General features: G+C 38.8%; 1 protein-coding gene across 1 annotated transcript in view; it reads left to right on the top strand.

Annotated features, from left to right (window-relative positions):
- The window catches only part of Rasef (RAS and EF-hand domain containing), an 87,201-nt gene extending 81,730 nt beyond the window's left edge, over positions 1-5,471 (top strand). The window contains exons 16-17 of the mRNA XM_004653073.2: positions 1,060-1,136; positions 3,416-5,471. Coding sequence (XP_004653130.2) covers positions 1,060-1,136; positions 3,416-3,518 — 180 coding nt within the window. The 3' untranslated portion in view covers positions 3,519-5,471. The remainder of the gene's footprint in view (positions 1-1,059; positions 1,137-3,415) is intronic.
- Positions 5,472-21,111: the final 15,640 nt, after the last annotated feature.

Here is a 21,111-nt window from a genome sequence, read left to right as displayed (position 1 = left end):
CCTTTGTTCATAATTAATCTCATTCCTTTGCTAACTGTAAGTGTGGGCAGTGCTTTCTTCCTGTCACTGTCTCTACATTTGAAAACTTTGGCTTCATTAGCTGCTTCTTACCCAACAAGGAAATGTTTACACCAGAGCCAAACGAGTTTTCCCAGTGACATCCTGATTTGATATTGATATTGGCAAAGAAAGGTTACTCTGACATGTATGCCTGAGATTCAGAAACAAGTCTCACTTTACTATTTTAACTTGGAAAATTGAGTTTTAATTTTCAGAAATGTAAACCGAATACCATAAACATCTAAAGTAGACAGTGAAATGCAATACCACATGAAAGATACTCCCAACATGCTGAGTAAAGATCAGAGAATAAGTCAGAGGCTCATTCTTGTATTCTCTCCTGGGAGAGAGCGTCCTGATATTAAACTCGTGTGGCTCATGTGCCAGGTTCTGTTCCACACAGGTACTTTAAGACCTAGAATGCCTGGCCACTGCTGGTTTTGGTCTTCACACTCTGATTTCCCAAGTGTAGTGCTGCTGAACTCAAAATCCTCCTGTCTTTGCTTCCTGAGTATTGGGATTGCAACCCACCTTTGATAGCTGTTTACTTTCTGTGTGAATGGCTACTTCAAGCCATCATTTTTATCTCTCTCAGATTACTTTAAGAGAACTTTTGTCAGCAGTTACTTGATTGTTACAAGCAAACAATCTTAGAATTGCTATGTCCAGACTTTTTGTTTGTTTTAAGACAAGATCTCCAGGCTGAGTTTGAACTTGCTATGTAATTGAGGATAGCCTTGAATTCCTGATCCTCCTTCCTCTAGCTCCCAAGTTCCATTATAGGCATTTTCCATCATCATGCCTAGAGCTCAGACTGTTTTCTTTGGGGGGGGGTGAGATTGGGGGTTCTTTCCTTTTGAGTATTGAAACTCTGAATTCAATTTTTGAGCTATTATTCACTCTTAGTATGTTCAACAGGAAAATTGTTTTTACTCTGATAATGAGAATTTCACGGCATCTAACCAAAAGCATCTTTTAATTGTGTATACTTCTCTACAGACCTATGGAGCATTGTTCTGTGAAACTAGTGCCAAAGATGGTTCCAATGTGGTAGAAGCTGTTCTCCACCTTGCTCGGTAAAGTTTTGCATTGTGTTTGGAAAATGGTGCAGGATTGAGTTTTCAGTTAGTAAACAGATGTGACAAATTCCTTGATTCTAACATTTAGTTACAGTATCTGCTTTGGGACATGATCCTGTCCATCGTAGACTAGACACAACTCATGTGTATAATATTAAAACTGGGGATTCTGCTTGATCACCATGAATACTTGGGACAATTCTTCATTCAGCAAACAAAACTAGTGTATCTACAGTATAATTGATATTTGTGTAAACTGTCACCAGCAAAGGCAAACATTTGACTTACATGACTCATCTCCAGGAGCCAGATTTTAAATACAAAAGAGTATTATGAATCTTAAGTATTCATGTGATCATTTTTCTGAGTAAATATGGAAAAGAAAACCAACATAGCCAATTGTATACTGTATATGGCTGTTGGAATCATTCTGTAAATTTCTTCCTATGTAATATCATGTGTTGGCATGTGTATTATACTGAAAATCATATTATTAGATAATTTGTACATAAATGGATAGCTCAATTCTTTTTTAACTACTGAACCTTCTTCATAGCCTCTCAAAGTTCATTTCTAAAAGATGAAATATTTATATGATATGAAGAGAACTCAAAGAATAAAGTTCATTTTTAAATTGAGCCCTGTTTAACCATGGAGTCCCACAAGTCCTAGCTTTACTGTGGACATCTCTAATATGTATAATGAAGAAGGTGGCTGGATAGAGTGAGCGCACAGGTTCTTTCCAGTACTAGCAGTCTATGATTTTATATGTAATGGCCTACACTTCACTGAACAGTGGAATCAGTATTTAATTCTCACTTGTCTTATGGGATCTTAAGTTAAATGGATAGAGTTCTCTGGTCACACCCAAAGTATGGGCTCAATTTTCTTTACAGCATCATAAAGATGGGAGAGGTATTTGCTGCTTGCCTTCTCACCATCTGGTCCCATCTGAGCTACTGGTTGTCCTGCATCATTTACAATATAGCTGTGTTTACTTTGTTAAGTGACTCGTGTACAATGGCATTCTGATAATAAAGTCATCTTAACTATGCAATGGTCAACTCAGTTATTTCTTTAAACAAACTTCTTGTGAATCATTTATCAGTTTTTCTAAAGAAATTGTTATTACATTTGATTTTGTGGGGGCCTCTTAATTTTATTAGCCATTTTTTAAATATAAAAATTATAAATAGAGCAGATACCTGAAGACTGATTGATGCTGGGCATTCAAATTTGCTTGTGAGAGGACTCAGAAATGGAAATGTGATTGGCTCCACAGGTAGAATTATCACTTTAAAAAGTTTTCCAGCCTTTTAGAAGATTGCATATTATGCAAAACAAATTGTTCTTTATTTAAAACTCATGGCTCATCCTAGCTCCCAGAATGGTCCCTTCACCACATAATATCCTAAAATGTGAACTAGGAGACTGTGAGTTTGAACTAGTGAGATAGAATTTGCATTGCAGAAAAGACCACATGTTGTTCATTAGCAGTAACCTGCTATGCTTTTCTTGTAAAACCTCTCAATCCCCAGACAAAATTTCTTCCAGAAATGCCATTTTCCTATAGTGGTTCTAGTCTGTCTTTCATAACCACTGACCCCTTGGTAAATCACTTTGCCACCATCAGAATACCAGACTTAACAGTTTATAGTAGATTTCAATATAACAGGGATTTAATTGAGAAATAGCCTAAAATTGAAGAAGTACAAATAACACATCAGATATGTCAGCCCAGAGCAAGAGCTGAGTCTCCTGGAATTAAATCTGTCCATAAGTCTGAGTCATTATCAAGCAGTTGTTTTATTTTTTTATAGATACATAATTATACATTTTATAAAAGTAAAGTTGTCAAGCAAGCAGTAATGTTTATTGAGATTGCTTACTTTTACCACCCTTAGACCTGTCTTAGATATATAAGATTATATCTTTAATTTCCTCAAAATGGAACATGTCTGCATTTTTGGTGGATTAAAGAAACTGGAGGCCAGATAAAAAGTACAGGTGTCTATTTCCTCCTTAATATCTATGTGAAGGTTTAACAATGTTTGCCTCATCATTAGAGGGAATAAAATGAAAGCTTAGAGCCAGGAAGCTGTTTGGATCTTATTGAAAAGAGTGATGTGAGGCTTGTGAGGATGCATTAGTAGAATATTTATTATATGTGCTTGTGATGTGTGCATGGCACATGCACATATTCAACATTGGCATTTTTACTTCTACAAAGTTATTTGTGGCTTTTTCATCTGAGTAATCCTTTTCCTCATCCCCAGGGAAGTAAAGAAAAGGACAGAAGAGGATGACAGCAAATCCATCACCAGTCTAGTTGGGTCTAGTTCCAAAAAGTCAGTACAGATGAACTGTTGCAATGGTTAAATCCCAACTATCCTCAGCCCACAAAGTTCTCATTCCAGAATACTGACTTTGTGGCTTTGGTACTCAATGGAGTGGTGCATCTGATGGACAGTGGTTGTGAAGAGTCACCGTGTGGCAAATCTGAGCTGTGCTTCTCCATCCCTCTAGAACTTCAGGTCTTCTCTGGTATATCTCAATGTGCTATTTGGGACTCTGGTCCTTATGGTATCTTAAAAGATATTGTGTTAATATTGTTAATGTGACAAAAATACAATCACATGAAAAAATACAATCACATGCATCTTGAAGCTATAAGAGAAATCACTGACATAACTAGATTCATGGGATAACTGACTTTTGTAGTTAACCCCACGACACTGCTTAATTAAAATTTCGGTCACAAGACCATTTGTGTGAAAGAGTTATCTAATGTTTCTGTTAATTAGCCTAGTGATCTGGAGAATGTCACCAGCCTACATTTGAGGTAGCTAAGTAGTCAACCATAACAATATTTGCTTAAGCTGTTGAGCATGAGAGCATACTAATTCTTTCATTAGTTAAGGAAATTAATACTTGCAGCTTAGGGATGAAGAGATAGACATTATATTATAGATTATCTTTTAAACCATGGGCAGTGTGAAATTGCATGAATACTTTCATTTGCTATGACAGCTTTATTGTTACCTAAACTAGAGGTGTTAGATGTGTTTCCACTCTGGAAAACAAGCAGCCTCGCCTCTCAGATTCTATAGTACTTTAAGCAACTGGTGACCCACAGTTACTAAGGACTTTTGTGATTCCTGTCTTTTAACACTTAGGAATTTGTTTATTTTTTTTCCTACTTCAGAAGTAAGAACAGAACATAATTGAGGGAAAATGGCAACATTTTAGGGTCCACTGAAAATAAAATCAGTTTTAATGATTGTTATTTTTTATTGGCTCATTTAAACTCCCGAGAGCTTCCTCTATTTTTTATGTATAAAGAAAGTATGTTTTTTAAAAAACTGCATATAAGAGAATAATTCATAATATCAAGATATTTACAAGGCTCATTCTGTGTTTAAATTTTGTGTGAATATTTTTAATGAAAGCATGTATAACCTGTAAACCACTGAAAGTACAGTGACACAAAAATATAGCCCATCTAGTGACCACCAGAGGCTGAGGGAAGAGGGATTGGCAGTGAGTGCTAGTGAACAGGTGATTTCTCTGGAGGATGACAAAAGTATGTTAGACTTAAACTAGTGGTAATTTTAACTAAACTAAAAAAAAATCACTGAATTATGTCCTTTGAAAGGATAAATTTTTATGAGTATGAATTACCTCATAAAATATTACTGGTACCTACAATAATTTAATATTTTTCCAAATGAAAATGTTCATGTTATTTCACACCTTTCCACCCTTTAGCCTAATCTATAATATAATGCCAGTCCCTTCCTCCCTTAACTTTAAGCCTTAACTTCCTTAAACAATGAACAGTAAGAGTTATGCATTGCTTTGGAAAATGAAGTCTCTAAAGGAGAAATTTCCCTTTAAGAAAGTATTCAGAGTCCTTTGGAAAATGTGACTTATGACACCTCATTACTCTTGACCTGATTGGTCTTGCACTCCTCCTAGGGCCTACAGCGTCTCCAAGACTTCCCCACTGAGATGTCTATAACAGCTAATGGCATCATTGCCTGACCCAAAGTGGGCCAGAAGTACCAGAGTTTCTGTATCCTGAAACAGGCTGTTTGTAGCATGATATTTAAATATACCTGGGTTCAAATAGGTCCAAGTTTCAAGTAGTTTACATAAAGAATAGTTATTATTTATTATATGATGTAAATCCCAAACATGTCTTTTTGTTAAATTAAAATAATTCCTTATGGCAATACTTTCTATGCTTTTCATTTTTATGAGAAAACTTTACATTTATTTATGTTTCATTTCGTTTCTAAGTGGAAATTAAATGTATACATGGTGCACACAGATGAAAAGTAGCCACATTATTATTTAATGTTCAGAGCTTGCCTCTTTTCCATAGTGAAGACATTTGGAATTACTAGAAAACTGGAGTCTCAGTAACTCTACTTACAAATAATGTTTTATATTTTCTGGTTATGGGTTCCAGACAAAAATATTACATTTCTGACGAAAAAGAAAGCCTTCCTTGGGAGAAATGATCAAAACAAATGGGAGGTGGGAATCGTTATTATTTTTGTGTCATGTGACTTGGTTAAACAAAGGCATTTCCTTTGCTGGTCTGCCTCAGTGTAGTTGACAAATGGCACACATGCTGGGTTTCTGTTTTTATTTCTTCCAAAGTGCCTCTCTGTATTTCTTACAATCTGTAAATAAGAATTTACCTTTAATACCAATGTGCTGTCTTGGTCTTTCCATCTGTATTGCACTGACAACACACTCAAGTTGCCTTAGGAAATTACCTAAGTGCCTTTGAGAACAAACGAACCATCTTCAGTGACCCGAAGGTACATAAATATTTTGGCAACACAATCCACAATCCACACTTGTTTAAAGAAATGTCACCTAACCCATACAGGGTATCCTAATATAATCCAGTAGGACACACATGTGCACACACACACACACACACACACACACACACACACACACAGATAGAGAGAAAGATAAGAAAGAGGCATCAACGTTGAAGAAGGACTAATTGGGGAGCAGAAAGGGTTCAATTGAAGGGGAGTGAGGAGGAGAGTCAAGAGAAGGTAATGGGAGGGGATTATGATCATAATACATTATGTACATATAATAAACTTGTCAATAAAAATACTTTTGTTAGCTGGGCATGGTGGTGCATGCCTTTGATCCCAGCACTCGGGAGGCAGAGGTAGGAGGATTTCCATGAGTTCAAGGCCACCCTGACACTACATAGTGAATTCCAGGTCAGCCTGGGCTAGAGTGAGACCCAACCAAAAAAAAAAAAAAAAAAACAAAAAAAAAACACCGTTTTGTTAGCTGCCTTGCTGAGAAATCCCATTTTGATTTCTTGATGATATTATGAAGTTTAAGTAGTATTTTCAGTAAGGACAAAAATATTCAATGTTTTCAGCTTGAGCTTACTTTGATACATTTGCATATTTCTGTATTTGTAATTCATCTTGTCTCTATTTTCTTTGAGAGCTTTTAAAGTCACAATTTTACTACACCCCTATTTTTTGTATCCTGACATGGAAAAATGTTTTAACTTCTTATGGAAAATACTGTTGGGAAAGGAGGCATTATTTTCACTGGTAACTTAAAGCATTGTTATATTTAATAATTTATTTTTCTACCTGATACTTTATGTGATATATGTGATATTTGATTATTTAATACTAGATGTGATTTTTCATAAATCTAAGCTGTTCACCTTTCTCTGAAGATAAAATTGAAGTTAAGGATAAAGATTTATTTTTATGCAGTGATTGGTTTCAGAGTAATAACTTTTTGAGGTGTGTGTGTGTGTGTGTGTGTGTGTGTGAAATTCCATATATGTATATTCAGTAGGCATCTGAAAGTTGAATCATTGTGATGATTTTGATTTATCATGTTTATATTTTCATAGTTTGAGCCATAGTTTGCTTATACTATTTATTTCTCTTCAACCCATTTATACTGTAAGGTGTAAATTTAAAGCAGTGCAAATGTCTGAGGAACTACAAATATTTTGTGCCTTGTAAATTCAATAAAATGTACTTCTTTTGGCCTTTCAGTGATTTCCTTGGCTTTACTGTGAGCACTCTTAAGCAGGTGTCATCTAGGGTGTATCTGCATGAGACTTCACCTTTGCTGCATGCTGCAGTTGTCTTTTCTGGTCATACCAAGCTGGTCATTCAAGAAAAGACTGAGTGCCTGGCACAGCCATAGGGTAGCAGGAAGCCAGGGAGAGACCTGGTACCTAGGATCAGTGAAGCGTAACAGGATGTACTCTGACCTTCCTTGTAACTTCTAGGCAATCAGTTTCTCAACTTCCTCCCCTGTTCTGTAGCTAAATCTAGGTAGACAGTCTCACAACCACCTCCCTCCCCTGCTCTCTAGCTAACTCTAGACAGTCTCTTAATCTGTTCTCTAGTTAACTCCAGGCAGTCAGTCTCTCAACCTCCTCCCCTGCTCTCCAGCTAACTGCAGGGACTCAGTCTCAAGCACATCCCATGCTTCCTAGCTAATGCCTCTGGAAGTTTTCCCTGAACCCTACTAGGATGAGGCTTCCTGTTCTCATTGCTTATAGTTCTTTATTGACCTTCTCTTTGCGTAATTAGACATATCACATGGCCCTGCCTAAGTTACTTTGTCTGCTGCCACATTCCCTCTGTGTGCACAGTGCTTGGAACTTTTAATAGTACTGATTGTTGAATAGATAATGGGCTAACAAAAATACCTCAGAGCAACTTAAAATGAGGAAAGGCTAGGGCTAGGAATATAGTTCCATAGTTAAAGGCACTTGCTCCACAGCCCGGCTAGCACATTCAGATCCCAAGGCCACATAAAGCCAAAAGCAAAAAATGGCGCTTGTGTCTATAAGCTCAGTGCACCTATAGCAATAGGAGTGGAGCCAGCAGAATCCCAAAGATACAGACAGCTAATCTGGTCTTCCTAGCAGGAAGGGGAAAAAAAGTGAGACTTTGTCTCAACCAAGGTGGAAGGAGAGCATGAATACCTCAAAGTATGCATGTAGATAAATTTAAAAAAATAAGAAGGGAGGCTGGAATAATGCCTCAGTGGTTAAAGGCACTTGCTTATAAAGCCTGAGGGCCCAGGTTCGATTCCCTAGTACCCACAAAAAGCCAGATGTACAGAGTGATACATGTGTCTGGAATTCATTCGCAGTGGCAGGAGGCCCTGGTGCATACCCCAACACACCTTCTCTTGTAATAAATAAATAAATGTATTTGATAAGTAAGGGAAAGTGAAATAAGACTGAAAATTTTTACATATTTGTTGTCTGGTTCCGGTCCTGTACAAAGGATGCTACCAAGACAGTATGTGGGTGGGCAGATTTCTCTCTGACTTTCCAGATTGCTGGTTCTCTAAATACAAAGCTTAAACAAAGCTTTAACAAAGCTTAAAGATTTGGTTCCTGGCTTATATTTATGTGGCCCAGACTGGACTGGAGTCCAATTTCAATTCAGTGTGATTTTGTGGGTAAAATAAATGCTCACAAATGTGCCATAGACCTCTCTGTGCTCAGTTGTTCATGAAACAGATACTTAGCTTTTTAGAGAAAATCCAAACAACTTATGGTGTCTAATGATGTCTGTAACCTAGTCCCTGCCTGTCCATGCACTGATCCAGTCAAACTTTGTTGAGCTTCTATTTCCTGAATACTGTTCTAAAAACTGGTGGTCTTAATGGTTTCTTAGGTCTTTAAACCTGCCACCTCAGTTTTCTCATATTGCAAAGAAATTATGAAACAGAAATTGGTAAAGACAAATGGGTTACCATTTAGGCAAACTCAGGGGAGGGGCAAAGAAGTCCAATTTTATCTTTGCCATTGGTTTCCATCTTGAAATTTGTAGAAAGCCATGAGACAAAGGCCAGAACATACATAAATTTAGGTGCAAAATAGGCTGGCTGCTACTTTCCTAGAGGTAAGAGGACCTGAGCCCTGAGTTGCCTTGATTTATAAGTGGAACTTAGAACCCGCTTTTACTCAAAAGCACCAACTCCTCACTTGGGCCCACCAGGTGACTAAATGTAGAATGGGAGCCTGGCATCTCCACCTTCTTCTTTTTTTTTTTTTTTGTCTGTGTCTTTTACTTTGTGTCAGACTCCTACTTGACTCTACATAGGCATGCTAACCACTGAAGGAGTGCCTGTCTACTAAGCTATTCCATCCTTGCTCAAGGATGGAGGGATAGAAATTAATGTTATTAGAGTTACTGGGTGAAATCCTAGGTTCTAACAGCCTTAACAAGCTGAGCTTGGTCATCTGTTCTCAATGATGAAAGGCTGAGAGAGGAGATAATATTCAGTCTGGCCACACTGGAAAAGTAAGATTAAAGGACATCAACCCTCCAAGTTCCATTCCATTTTTTTCCAAGTCCATTGTTGGGGTCCTGATATGAGATCAGGTTTAAATAAAAGCCAAGATGTATACATAAGTAAGCTGTCCTGGTCAAAATCCAGCCTGTCCTGTAGAGTGATTATTGCCAACTGTATAGGAGACAAGATCTGCTTCTGGATGGTACTATGCTTCTTCCAGCACGAGATTCAAGGGGAAATTTCAATTTCTTGAAGGCTATTATTTTAATAGTCTGGGAGATAACTGGAGAGGCATAACTGTCTCTCTAGAATATTTTCATTCCTGCCAGGATCCTGACTTTGTCATAGTTCTAAACTTTCAATTACCTTGAACTACAGGAAGACCAAACCTTCCCAAAGCAGGTTACTTTCAGATGAGAACAATCCTCTGTGAGGGTGCAGCCTCACCTTGTTGGAAGCAGAGCGGTGCCCCCAGCAATGTCAGCACTAAGGACTTCCTCAGTACCTTGAAGAACTTCAGGTGATAAATGATGAACTACAGTACCCTTGGCCAGGCATGCTTGACTACCAAGCGTCCTTGCTCTTTCTCAGAACTTTCTCTGTTTAAACCTGAATCTCATATCAGTACCCTGAAGATGGTCATGAGTTTACTGGGCCCCATTATCTGCTTTTCCTTCCATGGCAACACCTCCTCTCTGCTTTTCATTCTTACTCATCTTCTTAAATATTTTATTTATTCACTTGATAGAGAGAGAATGAGAATGAATGGGTGCACCAGGGCCTCTTGCCACTGCAAACAAACTCCAGATGCATGTGCCACCATACACATCTGGCTTACGTGGGTTCTTGGGAATCAAAACTGGGTTCTTAGGCTTTTCATACAAATGCCTTAAACACTAAGCCTTCTCTTTAGCCCTCAGACTCATCTCTTTCACTGGCACTGAGGCTAGTGGTTGAGCCTCTCCTATTGTCGGTGCCTAAGTCTAGGCTTTTGCCCTAAAACTCTGGGTATAGTATTCTCTGTTAAGGAAGTGTGTGTGTGTGTGTGTGTGTGTGTGTGTTTAGACTTTCCCATCCCAAAAGAGCTTCAATGTAGAATTGAGATTATAGAGATAAATATTTGGTTTTGGTATTACAGCAATAAACCTGTGAACTCTTACATAATATCCAAATTCTGTTACTTCTCCTAAAGTCTTCACAGACACAAGAAGTTTCCTCATGAGAGAGGAACATAGGAAATAGAGGCGGACTCTCCATAGATAAGAATATGAAAGAACATGCTGAGAAGAAGTCTAGCGACATGAATTACAACTGTGCATGTGAAGGAAATATACAATATATGAAAATGACCCATAAAAGGTGAGGAGAGGGCTGGAGAGATGGCTTAGCGATTAAGCGCTTGCCTGTGAAGCCTAAGGACTCCGGTTCGAGGCTCGGTTCCCCAGGTCCCACGTTAGCCAGATGCACAAGGGGGCGCACACGTCTGGAGTTTGTTTGCAGAGGCTGGAAGCCCTGGCGCGCCCATTCTCTCTCTCTCCCTCTATCTGTCTTTCTCCCTGTGTCTGTCGCTCTCAAATAAATAAATAAAATATGAACAAAAAATATTAAAAAAAAAAAAAAGGTGAGGAGACCACATCTCTTTCTTGGAATGGAACTGCAATCCAGTTCTGGTACAAGTCAAAGCTGATTTGTCTCTTCTTCAGGATACTGCCTTTCCTGCAACCACCCATGTGGTACTGTTAAATGTATATGAGGAACCTTATATAAGGAACCTGGAAAGCGTATGTCCCCTGGGGACTAAGGCCTTTGCCTGTGTACACTGATTTCATCTATTTGACTCAGACACTCCATACTGTCTTGCCTCCAGCCCTTTTGTTAAGATTAGGTTGTATCCTGCTTTACTTTACTCTATATTATGTAAAACTGTTTTATTTTGTTTTTCTAGATTATGCCTTGCCATGAGGGACTGCATTTTTACAAGCAGCTTTTAAGTCTTTTTTGAGGGTGGAGGAAAACTTGGGTGGACAGTGAATGGCACCATCTGCCCAGTACCACTTATGCTGCACAGACTGATAAATGACATTCCTGGGAGTAGAAAGGGTGTCACCCTATACATTTATCAATGAAAATTATGACTTAGGTCACACAGGAGTATTAAAATCATACCAGGAAAATAAGGCTTAAAAACTGATCAGATACACCATATTGAGTTAAGTGTGTATGTCCCACATGTGATCCCTATAAAGGGAGGTGGACACTTAACATCACATTGGTGACAGTCACATCTGTTTGTCATCTAACTTGGTGTGTGTGTCATGTGTATTATGGACTGCCTTGCAAAGAAATTAAGACTTCCAGGGGCTTTATCTCAGGTTAGTCTTTGCTGTTAACACGGGCTACTTGAATTGCCTTCTGCCTATCCTCTGGTTTGTTCATCTAAATCTATTATCCTTCCATCTACCTATTTGTTCATCTGGACCAATTCCTACCCTTTAGGCTTTGCAGCTGGACTCAATTCTGCAGCTTTGCTTAAACCCACTTGTGGCCCAAAACAGCCCTGAGATAGCAGCTTTTCTAGGCCTCCTGTTAGGTTTTGTCTTACTTGCCCACCTCAGAGACTACATCAAGTTCTCTTTCTCTTGCTCCTCTTCAGCCATTCTATAACACAATATACATTATATCTATGTATGTATGTATGTGTGTATATATATATATATATATATATTATATATAATTATAAATATACATATATATTATATATATAATTATAAATATATAAATATATATTATTTATATAATTATAAACATATAAATATATATTATATATTATATATATATAACATATATATATAATGTACACACACACATATTTACTGTGTGATCTGCAAGATGTGATCTGAGTTAATATTAAGATAGGTAGGAAGGAACTTGTGTTTTTATTGGCCAAGTCTATCAAGAAAACTGGAACTACTTGGCATATTACTGCCAGTAAAACTGTTGTATCTTGTGAGTTTATCATTGTTCAATAAATTTTGGCATTGTGAAAAGACACAAATTTGTTCATTAACATTTCTGAAATAGCACACCAATGACACCTTCATATTCAGGGTTTTCTTCCTGATAGAAACCCTGTTTTTTCAGTCTGCACATCCCACATACCTCAGTTCAGAGACTTCTTTCTACCAGCAGCTGAACTTAATCTCCAGTCAGAAGTAAGTCCTTTTCTCTATTCAAATCTGCTATGGTCTCCATCATAACATGGTTTTGTGAGAAATAAACACAATGGCACTTACCTAGAATTGCAACACTTGGATGGAGAAGCAAAGAAGATATCTAAAGCCTGAGGCCAGCCTGTTCTATGCAGTGAGTTGCAGACCAGCCAAGCTGTACAGTATGATCCTATCTCAAACTGCCTCTGATTTTCTTCTGTGAATATAAATGTTGGTGCTACTTTAGTATATTAAATTAAGGGATCTCATGACAGGTCTCTTAGTCAGCATGATTTTGGTAGAGTAATGAAGGTCCACGGAGCTAGAGATGGATATGAATGTATATTCTGGGCTAGCGGGGAGATGTTTACCTTCTGCTCATGCCATTGTTTACCCCTGCCATCATGGAGCTTCCCCTTGAGTCTGTAAGCCAAAATAAATCCTTTTTTCCCTAAAGCTGCTCTTGGTCAGGTGATTTCTGCCAGCAATGCGAACCTGACTGCAACAATATGCCACAGTTCACACCAGCTAGTATCTCATCTCACAGCCAACTAGTAAAATCAGCAACTCCAGTGATCCCTAAACCACCTACAAGTAGAGTCCTTCAGAGCTGCAACAGGGGACAAATGACATGAACGATGACATCTGCATGTTACACTTTTGCAGCAGGGGTCAATCTCAGGATAGACAAAGAAGAAAGAAAAAATTAATAGCCATTAGATTCTGGCAGTTGAGATTAGTCTTAGAAAATTGAATGCCAGCATTTGAATTATTAAAGAATGGCAGTGGTACTTAGGGTTTTATTTTGACTTTTTTATTGCACATTGATTCAGAATGAAGATGCCTGAAGAAATCAAGTAGCAAAAGGTAATAAATGTCTATCTAAATGTATACCTAGGGAAAATGTGTTCGTTTTTATGACTTTTTAGAATACAGTTGGAAAAATGAATGAAGAAGGGTACATCAAAACTGGCAGAAGCAGGAATAAGGAGGCAGCTTGCACCTATCAAATGGTGGCAGCCATCCTACCTCGACCTGGTGGACACTTCAACAGGTTATCCTCATAGCATGGTACAACCTAATCTGATTATTTTACAACCTCAACCTCATAAAATACTCAGTAGGGTTACACAATTTTAAAATAAATTGCTCAATGGTTGATAATTTAATATTGAACAATTCTTATTCCAAAGAAGTTCCTACGTCTAAAAAAAGAGAAAAATAGGGGAACTAGGTGACCTCATGGCAGCCCCAGGCCCCAAAGACCTACCCTGGGCACATCTGCCTCAGTACCTTTGATTTTTTTTTTTTTATTATCCCACCTTTATAGATACATTTCTCTCTATATATTTTTTAAAGATACACTTTCTAATTGTCTTCCCCTATGAAATGTTACTACCAGAAATATATTCTATAACTCTTTATGTAGTCTGTACATGCCTGTGCATGCTACATTAAAGAAATGAGGTCTCCTGCATCTTATATTGTAACAATTTCCCCCATGGGGGTATTATGTCCCTGTCCGTAATTTACATAAGAAGTGACTCTATCAGTGCAAGAATCTTTGAACTGGGACAAAGACTACTGCTACCCTGTATTGTTACATAGTAATCTGAGAAACCTTGCAGAGAAGTTCTAATTTTCTAATTCTGTCTCCGTGGACAATTTACACAACCTAACATGAGTTTTAGTTTCTTCCTCCATCCCATCTATATTGACAATTATCAGATGTTTCACGTATTGATTGTTACCTAGTCAGAACCAGAGACATTCTTTCTAGCTCATTTGTAGGCTCTGTCTCTCTTCTCTCCACTATTTACAGAACATCAAAAGAAATGCAGGCAGGGGGAATGCTTATTGGTTAAGGCATTTGCCTGCAAAGCCAAAGGACCTAGGTTTCATTACCCAAGTCCCACGTTAGCCAGATGCACAAGGGGGTGCACGCATCTGGAGTTTGTTTGCAGTAGCTTGAGGCCCTGTCGTGCCTATTCTCCCTCTCTCTCTCCTTCTCTCTCTCTCTATGTCTCCCTCTTTTTCTGTAAGATAAATAAATACATAAAAATAAAATATTTAAAAATAAAAAGAAACGGAGAGCACATTTAGTGACAGGGATAAGCAGAATGTGAGCAACTAGCTTGCATGGGTTATTCTTCTCTGCAGCATCTTCTCAAGGAAGTATATAGCAGCTGTTTTACTAAGGAGCTTTGCTGGCCCTGGGCCTGGGCCTGGACCTGGGCTATGGGGAGCCCATTCAGTGTGATATCTGAAAGAGGATAAGGGGAGGGATGATTCCAGATGTAACTGAGGGCCCTATCCATTCTGATGGGCTTTCCTTTAGGCCAATCAAATTACTTTGTATTTCACTATATAAACCTGTGATCCACAGTGCTACTTGGCAAGCTGTTCAGGGCCTCTCTCTGCTGATACAGAGAGCTTCTTTAAACTTTAGCTGCTTTTACTTCTCAATAAACTTATTACAAGCCTTTTCTCTAAACTTTCTTTGTTTCTGCAGTAAATTTCCTCTTTAAAATATCCTACTTAGGTGTGAGATCCATTCTTGAATTTGTTAGACAAATAACCCAGAGCCTTTGATAGAAGAGCTTTGGGGACTGTTGAGAATCCAGCACCCTAATTCCTGAGTTAAGCCCATGTAAAGAGCTGAGATAAGGCTCCAACTCACTCAAGGAGGCCCATGTCAGTATGACTCACCACATAAGCTTGCTTGAGTACTATATGAGTCAAGACCTTTGTCAGTGCTAGAACCATGGTTAGTATTTAAAATGCAAACAGTTATCTTAATGGTGGGGAGTTTTGCCCATCAAAATAAGACATTTCTTAAAGAATAGGGTATGAATTTATCTAGTTTTAGATTCTGTGCTTGTGTGGGTAGTAAGAGTTTGTGTTGAAAAATGCTTTCCCCCTTGTTTTATGGCTTTGTTCTGCTGTTCTTTACACATATGTTTTTATTTAAAGAAATTATTCCAACAAAGGTCTGTGGTATAGAATGTTCATATATTCAAGTGGGAATCCATCATATTGGCTCCCTATGAAAAAGGAGATTCATAGAAAGTACCGATCTTACACAATTTGTCTCAAAAAATTGTTCTACTCAGGCTACAGAGATTGCTTATTGGTTAATGCACTTGCCTGAAAAGCGTAAGGACCCAACTTAGATTCCCCAGTACCCATGTAAGCCAGATGCACAAGGTGGTACATGCGTCTGTTGTAGTTTGCAGTGGCTAGAGGCCCTGGTGTCTCCATTTTCTTTCCCTCTTCCTGCATCTCTTTCTCAAATAAAATATTTTTTTCTTCTCTTATCAAAAACAGTGGTTAATAACATCATTATATTCTCAAAGACTACCTATGCTATCAATTCCTTGACCATGTGTGTTATAGTCAGGTTCGCATTGCTGGTCGAAATCACCCAACCAAGAGCAGCATATGGGGGGGGGAAAAGAGGTTTATTTTGGCTTACAGACTCTACGGGAAGCTCCATGATGGCAGGGGAAAACAATGACATGAGGAGAGGGTAGACATCACCCCCTTGCCAACATCACATAGACAACAGCAATAGGAGAGTGTGCCAAACATTAGCATGGGGAAACTGGCTGTAACACCCATAAGCCCGCCCCCAACAATACACCACCTCCAGGAAGCTTTAATTTCCAAATGCCATCAGCTGGGGAACCTAGCATCCAGAAAACCTAAGTTTATGGGAGCCACCTAAATCAAACCTCCACAATGTGTGTTCACTAAATTAACAGTTTTGAAATAACTTATCATGAAATGCAGATTCTTCTTGATTACTAAAGTGCTTTGTATTTGTGAACAAGTTGGCATTGACTAAGGATAAAGTGAAAGTCTTGTCAACAATATTTTTGAGCTTGTCCTAAAATAATGGCTTTTAATCAAAAATATGGTTAAATCTTTTTTGTAGAACATAAGAGTACAAGTTGTTGCTGGCCTTGCCCCTTCTCTCCCTGGTGCTTTTGATTTCAACTTCTGAGTAAATTTTGTATTTGTAATCAGATTGTAACTTCAATCATATGGACTCATCCAGACTTTTGTAACACTGGATTTCCATTTCTGTGAATTCACTCCAAATGGCAAATTTAATCTAACCCTTGTAATGAAAGAGAATGCATTTCTTCACTTGCAGCTTGGAAACATTCTTTAAAAGAGTTCTCATTTGAAGACAATAAGAATTTTCACTACATTTACGAATATTTTGTTTCACTATATATTTTGTTTAATAGACAGTGGATGAATAATTTGAATTCCACCCAATTGCATGCACTAGAAGGAAAATCTTGTTTTAAATTCAAAGTTGCCTCCTCTGATAGCAGGAGACCAACTCCTTACCAGCTGCACTAGGTGGCAGTGTGACCTCAGGCTTCAGCTCACCTCCATGTTTCCTGGTTGGCAACAGAGGTTGGATTGGCATCAGAATGAAATGATCATTAAAGATAAATGCAATCAAAAGAAGTAGGTCATCATGTGGCACACTGTTGTAGTTAGAGGCTTTTCTGCCCTCCCATTAGAAATGTTGATTGGGCAAAGTTTGCCATTGGGGTGGGAACATTTATGAGAGGCTTAAAGTGACTCTTGGGGCCTCAGTTCTGTAGCCTGCTGTTTTTTTCCTAAAAAGTCTGATTTCTGATGATTGGATAGCTTTGAAGTAGCATGCAAAGACACACAGTTGGACTTGTTTTGCTTTGGGTAATTCATAGCTTTTTTTATCATAGTGAAATGCCCTATGACTCAATGATAGCTTGCTGTTTCATTAACCATATCACAGAGCATGTCTTTGTTAAAATTTAAGAATTAATTTCTGAAAATATTTTTGTAGAAGCAGAGAAAATATATTGAGAAACTTCTTCTTAGTAAAAAAAAAAAACGATGGATTTAGCACCAGTCCCCATCTCCATTTTACTTGGGGATATTCCCTCCCCAACACCAGCAGATTTATGGATAATGCAAATGTAGTACATACACAATGGACTTTTACTCAGCAATAAAGAAAATTTAAATTATGAAATTTGCAGGAATATAGATGTGTCTTGAAAGAATTATGTTAAGCTAGATGACCCAAACTTAGAAAACCCAAAAGTGCATGGTCACTCTCATGTTGATCCTATCTTGTAATATTTGTATGTATAGGCAAACATGGGTTAAAACTTAAAACATAAAGAGCTAGCATGGTGACCCAAGAGCGGATAAAAGAAGACAAGAAAGGGAGTAGAGGAAAGGTGAAAGTGCACATGACATGTAAATAGAAAATGGGTGGAGGAATCCAAGAAGAGGTGGGAGGATGGAGAGTTGGGGGAGGAGAATCAACTAAGACAAACTGTTTAAAAATGAAATAATGAGACCTAAAACTCTGTATGTCCACTGAAAAATAAGTGCAATTCAGAGAAACATTTGCCATGCAAAGTAGTGTCAACTTGGAATGAAGACCCCTTGAATGACAGGAGAACTGGGTTCTACTTCTGAGAATGGTGAGAATGGTATGATTTTGAACAAGACATCTATTATCGGATTTGTGGAGTACAGGCATGCCACAGAACCACCCTGGAGAGTGATGGCCACAGCCTGAGGATTTCAGGGGTAAGAATGGGGGTCTGCAAGTGCTACCCAGCTGCTGAAGGCTCGCCTAGCTCTTTTTCACAGTGCAACTTTGAACTGCGGCAGCAAGCATGGGAAAAGTCACGGGGTGTGGCATGCCAGGACATAGAAAGAGGCTGAGCTGCTCACTCGGGCCTTCATAAAGCAAAGACGTGGACAACAGACTGGAATTTCTTTTGTTTTGCAAGGTGCTATCTACTCTGTCTGTCTGTGTCTTTCCACCCCTACTGTGTGTGTGTGGTGGGGGGTTGTAGGCTTACACACATACATGTGCTTATTTATTTTTCTGACAGAAACAGTAATCACAAGTCACCTCTTGAGACTAGGCAGTTATGTATGTCACAGATGTACTCCTCTTAGGATAGATGACTCTACTTTGACCCCAAACATAAGGTATTTAAATTTTATTATGGAAACAGAGTAGCCCAACCTATTGGGTAATTAAAAGAAAATCATCTCATCATTGCATTTTGCTTGTAAATTTGGGAATGTGGATGTGATCAATGGGCTTTCTTCACATCATTTGATTGTGAAAAACCCAAGTAATAAATATGGTTAAACAACTGAAGAGGTAACTTGTGAAAGACGCAACTAAATCAGAATATTAAAGAATACCCAATGGGTCACTTCTATGTGCCACCTCTGAGAGCAGAAGACACTTCTCTGGTCACTGGAGAGCTGTGGTCCTCAGACCACATGCCGAATGTGGTGGCATCCCCAGAGACTCTGTGCTAACCTTGAGGGTCTTTGGAGAGCCCCTGAGTCCATCCAAGGCAAAAGATATTTGCAAAGTTTGAAAAGCCACCTCGAGAGAAAGCTGTCTTAGTCCACAGTGTCAGAAAGTCTGGCCCAGAGGCCGACATGGGCATTGAGAGAGCCAGATGACAACTAGCTCACGAGCTAGGTATTTCTGATTGAATATCAGGAGTTTCTAGGCTGTTTTGTTGACTTGTCTTCCCAGGATGGCTTGCAAAGGCTAGAAGAATATCTTCTCCCAGGAGGAAATAGACAAAAAGATTCAGCAAGAAGCAAGAGGAAATGAAACTCTCTCAAGAAAGAGCCTCTCCTTTTGGCATTGGAAAGAAACATGGCAATACCATCTCTGTGGGGGCATTTCTAGATGAGGATGATGACCTGAGCTTGGAAGCAATCAAAAATTGGCAAGATAAAGATTGAAATCAAAATTGGCCCATGATCAATGTTTTCCAAAACTCCAAGTGGAGTTTCCCTTGGAGCAGAAAGTGAACTGTGGAGAAGCCTCAGGTGAGCATTCACCCCATGGCAACAGAAACCAGCTTTGCTATCTTGTGAGTCACACCACCCCTGGCAGTAGAGGACCACAGGCACCCAGTGTGTAGGAAGCTTTTTGACCACCTGTCTTTTGTTTGACTCTTGAGTTAGATAAACTGAATCTAGAAGGTCACCTTTTTGAAACACAAAATAAAAGTAAGAACACTAAAGGTAAGGTCCTGCAGACTTCAAGAAAAGATGAGGAAGGAAGTGACTTGGTGGCATCTCCCCCTGTTATAGCCAGATTTAACCAAATCTAGACCAACAGCAAGCTGTCTGCAGGAATGACTATAACGTCTTGGGGTCCCAACAGCCCCAAGCCTGGGGTCCAGATTGGCTTGGAGCTGGTGTCCTTACCTGCCACAGGGGACTCTTCCTTTCTCGAAAGAAGCCAGTAACATGAGACCAGGATGTTTTGTGCAGCTCTCGAGTAACCTGGTCAGTTCCCAGCTGCCTCAGGTGGAAGAGCACTGTGCTCCCTTAGACAGAGTTGGCCAAGTCATGCACTAAAAGGAAAGCTCACATTTCAAATATTGGATCTTAGCCACCCTCATAGCTGCAGTCTGGGACTAAGTGGTTCTGCCAGCAGTCCTGGGCAATGCTACAGACCTACACAAGGAAGCTCCCACCACAGGATGGCACACATGGCCCAGTTTGCAGCTCTACAGGTTTAGTCACTGCTCACTCTTAGGTAGGGCTCATTTTCTTCATTTTTAAAGGAACAAAAGTAGTATATTTACTGGTAAAAATTCACAAAAGAATTTATCCTGAATAATTTATTAATCTTCGTTTTGGGGTATAAGAATTATAGAAAATACAAATGTTCTAAGTAAAAATTAATGTTCTTATATTTTGGAAGAAGTTAATGAAAGCCAAGATGCTATAGTAGCTGATGGACAGGGCAGCTGTCATCATCTCCCAGACCTGAGCAGACACTGCATGGTCACTGGCACACTGTTGTGTTCATAGACCATCCCTGCAGTACCACACTTTTTCCAAAACACACATGAATCACCCATTGTCTGGCCTTCTCCTAGGGAGCAGCTTTCCATTATGGATGGCAAAACCTGTGTGCTTGTCAACAGTGAGAAGGGAAGTGGCAGGAATCAAGTGGCTTTGAATATTTCAGACTTGCAGCAATGCTCAAAACATTGCAAGAAGACAAAAGCACTTTTGCTTGTGGGGAAGGGGGAAATGCTGTAGCCGTTGGGAGTCAAGCAAATAGTCACAGACCTCACTAACGATAACTAAAAGCTTTTATTTCTCATCATCTGTTCCTTATAGTTTACTTAGTGGCCAGATAATGTTTTTCCTTAGTTTTAAAATGTATCTCAAGGATTTCTTGAGCATAATGACTATATGACAAGTGTATTCCACATTTTATAGAATTAATTTACAAGAACATTGCACTATAGTATAGAAGCTGGGTGTTTGAGATTGTTTCAGTTGCTTGTAATGTTTATTTCTGTCTCTTTGGCACTAGCCCTGGGGGATCTGCAGGTTATGGGAGC

This window comes from Jaculus jaculus, chromosome 1 (assembly GCF_020740685.1).
Source record: "Jaculus jaculus isolate mJacJac1 chromosome 1, mJacJac1.mat.Y.cur, whole genome shotgun sequence".
In the NCBI taxonomy this organism is placed as follows: domain Eukaryota; kingdom Metazoa; phylum Chordata; class Mammalia; order Rodentia; family Dipodidae; genus Jaculus; species Jaculus jaculus.
The sequence above is the reverse complement of the archived record's forward strand: the minus strand, read 5'-3'. Positions and strand labels throughout refer to the sequence as shown.